This window comes from Saccostrea cucullata, unplaced genomic scaffold (assembly GCF_032062105.1).
Source record: "Saccostrea cucullata isolate Sc308-1 unplaced genomic scaffold, CSIRO_AGI_Scuc_v1 ctg22, whole genome shotgun sequence".
Taxonomy (NCBI): domain Eukaryota; kingdom Metazoa; phylum Mollusca; class Bivalvia; order Ostreida; family Ostreidae; genus Saccostrea; species Saccostrea cuccullata.
This window is the reverse complement of record NW_026936725.1, coordinates 460,172-467,965: the sequence shown is the minus strand read 5'-3', so window position 1 is coordinate 467,965 and position 7,794 is coordinate 460,172. Positions and strand designations below refer to the sequence as shown.

Sequence of the window (7,794 nt, the reverse complement as noted above, 5' to 3'; positions counted from 1 at the left end):
TTTTTTCAATAAATAATGAAAAAGTTTCGCAGCATGCGTTTTCTACCAATCAGAGAAGAAAGGAATTGCACAGTCCGAAGTCTAAAAATGTGACCCTGTGATCCCCAAAGAGTGAACAGGAATAAGTCAAGTAAGTCAAGAAGACTAAAATACTTCAACTTTGTATATCGTCTTCCAAGAAAGACGATAATATGCTTTATTCGGGTTATGTATTTTGAACTTTTTTACTTTTTATTATAGACAAATGATCACAAAGAGACTTCTGTCATATGTAAATAAACAGATAATTTATATATTTTTTTATTTTTCTGTCAAATAAAATATGTAAAAGTACACCGGTATATATTTTTCTCGATCAGTTATAAAAGGCACAGAAAGAAACAGAACATTATATATTAGGTTGAAATTTCCAGTTGAAAATATACATGACATGCTTTAATCAGATTTTTGCACGGATTTTGAAAGAGCTTTATTAGTAGAGTATGCATACCAAATATGAAGTCTCTATCTTTCATGGTTCAAAAGTAATGGCGAAGGTTAAAGTTTGCAGACAAACAGACAAACAGACAGACAGGACAAAAACAATATACGCCCCGGATTGATAAAAACATAGGTTACAATTGCTATATATAATATACACAGTCAAAATGTATCATAGATTAAAACAACCATTAAATTTACAATGCTGTCTTAAACAAGATTCTTGAAATCCATGTATCTTCAACTTACCTGTCATTAGCCGGGTTATTCACCTTCACAAACTGCAAACATACCAAATAATGGAGGTACATTGTAACTGCAAACATAACCGAAAGCTGTTAATTAAAAACTTGAAAAAAAAACCCAAAACAAATAGGGGAGGATATTTCAAAAAGTTTATTTTATAGGTCTGTTTCATCAAAATACTAGTATCAAGTTGTAAGTTGTATGATTAAATCTCATTTTAGTACTCCCAAATACTACATGTATGAAAAATCTAATTATCAATATGACAACTACAAAGACTCGTTTATAATATCTCGTTGGTCATTACAAGTATATAGAAAATTGATAAATATTCTTTTAAAGTATTTCCTTTCTGCATTTTTATTTTTGTTTTCACAGAATATAGTTTCTAAAAAATGAAGGGGCATTCATCTGTTTGCTATCTAACTATTAATACTTCACTACAGCTTAGGAACATTCACTCGTTGCAGAAAACCTGGAAATAGAAACACGGGTTATCGAACATTAACTGATGAACGATACATGAGGCTCTTGGAGTTACCAACATAATCAATGAACATAAATGTATTACATGTACATGTGGTATGTGTTATTTCAAGAGAAAATACATATAAAATGGAAATAATCATCATGCAAACAATGTAACGGTTTTGTCATAACAATACATTGAGTTAAAATTTGCAAGCAAAATCCATTCAATTTCGCAAATCGTTTTTCCTCGCTTCAAAACAAAACCTTGGGATAATATTTTAAAAGAGACCCATTATCCGAAATGTTCATTGTGGAACTAGAAGTCTTTTGTTTTTCAACAAATCAAGATTACCAAACTTTCCTCTGCTGTATAAGACGATTTTTCTTATATACATGTATTTCGATTCAGAATTTTGATCGCCCATCATGTAATCCTCGCCCCTATCCCACCTTTATCAGAGATCATGATTTACACAAAACTGAATTAGCTACATAATGGACCTGAGGATGTATCAACCATGATTATTGTAATGACTTCGCTTCTTGAGCCGAAGAATTTTTAAAGAAATTGTCTAGTCGCGTTCCCTTTATCGATCAAATTGGCCACACCCTTCCAGGGGCATTTTAAAACAAAACTGAGTCTACACTACTTGAAGATGCTATCATACAAATATGATTGTGTTTTTACTGTTTATGATAAGAATTTTTCAAGATTTTCTTCTGTAAAAGTTGGATCGTCGTTTATGGTTCCACCCTAAACCAAGGGATCTTGAATTGAACAAACTTGAATGATGGTTCTATTTATAAACATGTATGAATAATCATGACTTGCTGTTCAGGAGAAGATTTTAAAACATTTCCCAGTGTATTCCTATGTAAAACTAAATTATGTCCATACTAATAGTGACCCTACGCTAATCCAGAGGTCATGATTTAACCAATCTTGAATCCACACAATCCCAATTTTATTTTTTTCTACCCAAGAGATTCTTATATATTTTTTTTTTTACCTATCTCCATTTCTTTATTACTTCCATTGAAGAAGGATATACATGTATCTTTTTTCTATTGGATATTTATATTTCATATTTTCCAACATAAAAATAAATGTATTGTGACCTGCAAATAAAGGTGACACTAGCAACAGATGAGGTAGGAATTGCGAAGACCATATCTACGGATAGCAGCTCTAGAGGCAATATACACTATACATGTATAATTGTAAATGTATTAATCTCACACACTTCTAAAGTAAAAGCACGCCACAATTTTCATTATATAAATGTGTTTATTGAAACTTCAACGAAAGGCAACATAAACATGTTTTATAGGAGAGCAAAGATTTGATCTCATGCCTATAATATATGTACATTTTAAATATGAAATACATATTCTAGTATTGAATCAGTTTGCGACGCTTTTGGCCATGGCGAAAAATTGTTGAATCTTAAACTTGTAATAAGATGAATTCCAGATATCTTATTTACGACGAAGTTTCTTCTTCTTATTTGAGCATATATTAGGATGCTTAGGAGGTTTGCGACAAGCTGCACACTTTCTAAATCTCCATGTAGCAAAGCAGCTTCCACATCCGATACATTTTGGAACGTTCTTAAACAGATCTATATCTGTATCAGTTTGAGCACAGCTCTCAAATGGTGCACGTGACTGATCTGCAAAATCATCAGCTAATGTTGGAAGTCTTCGTTTTTTGATCAACACATCAGTTTCATCTTCGGAATCATCTGATTTTTCATAACGCACCAAGTATTCATCATCGGGATCGATATCCTCTGTAAAATTTCGCCGCCAAGATCCTTTCATGTTGGAATTGACACCGGAAGAGGAAGATTCAGTGCATTTCGATTCACTCTCAGAGGATGTTGACGATAGCTGTAACTCATCTTCAGAATTAGTATCCTTCTTTTGTTTTCCATATCCTTTGGAGTCGAAAAAATCTTCATTGATAGAGGGTCTGCATACATCCACATTTGTCTCGGGTGTTGAGGATGAACGTGTGTTAGCGTCAACTTCAAGCGAAGACAGCCAAATAGCTTCCAGCTCTGGATCTGTTTCACTTCCACTACCTCCTGACGCCTGAGCCATTTCATCCTCAGAGAGATCGGATGTGTATCCAAAATCAGATTCACTTCTCATTCCATGAAAACTTTGCGGTTTACCTTCTTTCTCCTTCATTTGCACAGCTGACAGTTTGTTCTGTGTAGGATTTTGACAAGACAGATGGACACCAGTTTCCTCTAATTTTTGCAATAGGCTGACAGCGTCGGGTCGCATGGCCACCTCCTCCCCGCTCTCCGTTAACGGATCCCTGTATTCTTTGACAGATCCGACATCCAAACAATGCAAATCAGTTTGACTCCATTCAGGCCTATCATTTCGATTAAGATTACCCTCATCTGCACTAGTCTTCGTTTGAATCCATAGGATCTCATCATCGGATTCCGTGGTTTCTTCGGCAAAATCTGAAGCATACTCCACATCATCATTATCCTCGAAATAATCATCTATGTCTCGTCTCGAGACATTGACGTTTTGCTCTAATGCAACTGATGGATTCAATACTTTTATTTCTTCCAAATCATCTTTTGTGTTTGCAGACTGAATCGACTCAGTTTGGTTATCTTTTTCTCGGATGATGGTTAAATCTTTCTCTGGTGATTCTTCTGAATCATGCTTAGTGATGATGTTGCTAACAGATGCATTTGAAGTTTCTCTGTCCGATTCTAACCAAAGAGACTCAACTTCCGAATCAGTATCAGTGTTGCAATCATCTGAGGCGTACCCTGCCGTGTCATCAGACGAAGAGGAGAGATCTTCGACGACCGTCTCTTCTACTTTACCAATGCCTACAGGTTCAACTTCATTGAAGAAAATTCTTCCCTCTGAGACACTTTCGATTGCATTCTTTTCCACACTACCAGTGCTTTCAGGTTCAATTTCATTGGAGAAAATTATTCCCTCTGAAACACTTTCGATTGCATTCTTTTCCACATTACCAATGCCTACAAGCTCAACTTCATTGAAGAAAATTCTTCCCTCTGAAACATTTTCGATTGCATTCTTTTCGACATTACCAATGCCTACAGGCTCAACTTCATTGAAGAAAATTCTTCCCTCTGAAACACTCTCGATTGCATTCTTTTCCACGCTGCCAATGTATACAGATGCGACTTCATTGAAGAAAACTGTACCTCCTGAAACACTTGACCTTTCGATCACATTCTTTTTTACTCCTCTGCCAATGTCTACAGATTCAATTTCATTGAAAGAAACTATACCCTCTGAATTGCTTATCCTTTCGATCACATTCTTTTTCACACTGCCAATATCTACAGATTCGACTTCATTGAAGAAAATTATTCCCTCTGAAACACTGGCCCTGACATTTTCAGGGGCACCAATGGCATCTATGGGCGATGCAACGGATACATCACTTGTATCAGATTTGGAATTTTGTACACTCTGAACCACTGTGTCCTGCAATAAATAAATAAATTATTTAAGTACATTACCAAGACAACTCTTAATTTTTTTGTAATATCGATGGTAACACATATCAAGAAAATAAATTAATTTGTAACTTCGTGTAGAAACAGGGATTGAAAAATGAAGTTTTACCCAAAAAGGTGCTCCGTAATTAATGTGAGCTTTCCTGTTTGGACCATGCCGTTATATATGCCATTCTCTTAAACAGTTGGAGTTACAAAAATTAAGCATACCGCATAAAATCCTGAAATGTTTTGATGAACTTACCTTCACAACTCTCTTCTTTCTGTAGAAAACTACAAAAATTATCTGCATAACAATCCATCCGACAACAACCTGAAACAAAGCCACGATTTAGAAAATACAGATAAATACTATACAGTTAAAATACTACTGTAATTGTAAAAATTGATTGTAATTTGTTTTATTTTGCGATTTCTTTTATATACATTATTTATTTCTTTTTCCTTCAATATACACTGTATACATTCTCGAAAAAAAAGTATAAGAATATGTGAAACGCAGTTTCGGTGACATGTGTACATAAACAAGCTAATTCGGAGCATTTGTGTCCCCTGCTTAGGGAAAAAAAGACCATGCACAGTTTGGAAAGGGGGTGGGGTGGGCGGATCACCCCTGACTGAATTTGTAGAATTATTAAATTTTTACATGTATATTGAAGCAAATGAAAAATAATGATTATGTCTAATTGATTTCAACCACTTAACTTATTTGTCATGTGTGATAATGATTTAAACTTACAAGTGGTGGATCCAAGGGGAGTGGATATTATTTTTTTTTAAAAGTTTGTGGTGGATCAAAGGATATTAGTGATTTTAGCTTATTGATTTCAAACATTCAGCTTATAGGTTATGTGTGATCATGATCTAAACATAAGTGTTGGATCCAAGGGGAGTGGATATTATTTTTTTCAAGTTTGTGGCTGATCAAAGGATATTAGTAATTATGGCTAATTGATTTCAATAGAAATAAATATTTTTAAATTAATAAAATATGAAATAGATATTTCAATAGGACTAAATATTTTCACATCAGTTAAAATGAAAATGTGAAAAGTTTACCACAACGCCAATGACGATGCTAAAGAATGACCTAGTTAATGTAGTAAACTGTGATCTAACGAAGCATTCTCTTAAGTACACATATCCTTATAGTAAGGTATTTTTTATCCTATGGGATAAAAATACCCAAATAACACTTTACAGGACTTTAAATCCTATGAATAGCTTATATGGGATTTTTAATCCTATTTCTTCAATTATGGGATAAAAAATCCCAGGGGAGGAAAAATCCCTCAGTTTTTTTCTCCCGTGGGATTTTGGTGGGATTTCAGGTGGGATGAAAAATCCCCCATTCTCCCATGGGATTTTTAGTTTTGGGAGAAGTTTATAAGAAAACTACAACATTTTGGAAGTTGAAATTGACATGATGAGATGAGAATTAAAAAATCCCACCAAACTTTAGGAAAATTTTTAAATTATGTCTTTTCGAAAGGGTACCCAAAAGTCCGGACTTTGTCGTGTCCGAACTTAAATGTCGCACTGTTAAATGCCTAATACATGTATAGATATAAAGATTTAATTGCTTATCCTTTATTATGTGTATAGATGGTTCTTTTTATAAAGAATATTTATTACACTGTAATGATGATTTTATGAATTCGTACAAACCAGACGTCATATCTTTTTCATATCACATGATGCTGAATACCATCATTTAGTGAAAATAAAGTATTTTAAAAAAAGAAAGAAAATGTATCATCGGGAATTCGAAACCGGGACCACTTGCATGTTAAGCGAGAGACATACACTACACGACGGAGCCTCTGTTTGCTGTTGGAAATTATATGCAAACATTAAGTCACATGCATGTATATATTTACGTTCGCTATTATCAAAATTTTTCACAATGCATGGTGTCTAATTTAGCTTTTATGAAACAGTTCTAGACTAAAAGATGTAATAAGAATGAAAAGTCCGCCGACAACCTGTATTATACGTAATAATTCTCCACATGCCCCTGTGCTAAAAATAGTACCAATCGACACAATACTATTGAATTAAACAAACGGGGCGGGACACTCTGAGAGGGGTGAGAGGCCCTTGGGAGTTTTGGTATAAAAATTCATTGCAAAAGCTCAAATTCTTCTTGAAATATCGCCCGAAAAAGATATTGTTACACAAACAGAATGTATACATTTACGACCTTGAACTTTGACCTTTTGACCTCAAAATCAATAGGGTTCTTCCTTAGATTACATGGAGTTGTTATGTAAAATTTCAATGCGAAAGCTCAAAGGGTTCTCGAGATAACGCGCGGAAACAAAAGTGTTATAACAGACAGAATTTGCGAATTTTTGACCTGGACCTTTTGACCTCAAAATCAATAGGGTTCTTCTTTAGGCCATAGGGAGTTGTTATGCAAAATTTCATTGCAATAGCTCAAAGGGTTCTCGAGATATCGTGCGGAAACGAAAGCGTTACAGACAGGCAGAAAGACGGACGGACGGACAGACCCAAATTTATATCCCCCACTTTTCAAGCGGGGGAAAAGATATAAGCTTTAAATTATCATATCGAAATGAAATACTGAACACCATACCAGTATGACTCCATAGGACGTAGGACACACAGGTTCGGGAATTTTTTGCAAACCAAGAGTTTGAAGAATTGTCTCCAGGAATGATGGATCGGGTTCACGACTAAAATGAAGAATCGTCTTTTAGTTAACATTTATTTCCCTTACCTAAGTTCTAAGAAAATAAATAAAGAAATGTATTGTCAAATTTGTTTTACGAAATTCTTCATTCTTAAAATGAAACAAAAGACAAGCAGATATTTACCAGTACATGTAATCCGCAAGTTTGTAAGTAGTAACACCGGTGAAAAGAGCATCCACTCCACCGAAACAAAAAATCTTCCTTCTGATTGACATTTTTTTCTTGCTGTGTTAACTAAAGCTGAAATCTTTTTACCCGAAATTCGTAGTTTTAACTTTGTGACGTCACGTAATTGTTCATGACGTTGAAGTCTTAGACGTCATAATTGATAAATTACACTTTTCTAAATA

At 34.4% G+C, this 7,794-nt stretch overlaps 1 protein-coding gene across 1 annotated transcript; it reads right to left on the bottom strand.

Moving 5' to 3' along the window:
* Positions 1-2,511: 2,511 nt before the first annotated feature.
* LOC134246363 (serine-aspartate repeat-containing protein F-like) lies at positions 2,512-7,691 on the bottom strand. Its single transcript, XM_062728721.1, has 4 exons — positions 7,568-7,691; positions 7,327-7,426; positions 4,972-5,040; positions 2,512-4,695 (listed from the first exon to the last, which is right to left on the bottom strand). Exons 1-4 carry the CDS (start codon positions 7,657-7,659, stop codon positions 2,677-2,679), a joined length of 2,280 nt encoding a protein of 759 aa, XP_062584705.1. The 5' UTR covers positions 7,660-7,691; the 3' UTR covers positions 2,512-2,676.
* Between the last annotated feature and the right edge of the window lie 103 nt (positions 7,692-7,794).

Bases quoted from the DNA above. Each gene is read 5' to 3' on its own strand.
- LOC134246363 (XM_062728721.1), bottom strand. From the start codon at position 7,659: ATGTCAATCAGAAGGAAGATTTTTTGTTTCGGTGGAGTGGATGCTCTT. The intron at 7,427-7,567 runs GTAAATATCTGC...TCTTCATTTTAG, and splicing joins CTTGCGGATTACATGTACTG to TCGTGAACCCGATCCATCAT. The intron at 4,696-4,971 runs GTAAGTTCATCA...TATTTATTGCAG, and splicing joins GAAAGAAGAGAGTTGTGAAG to GACACAGTGGTTCAGAGTGT.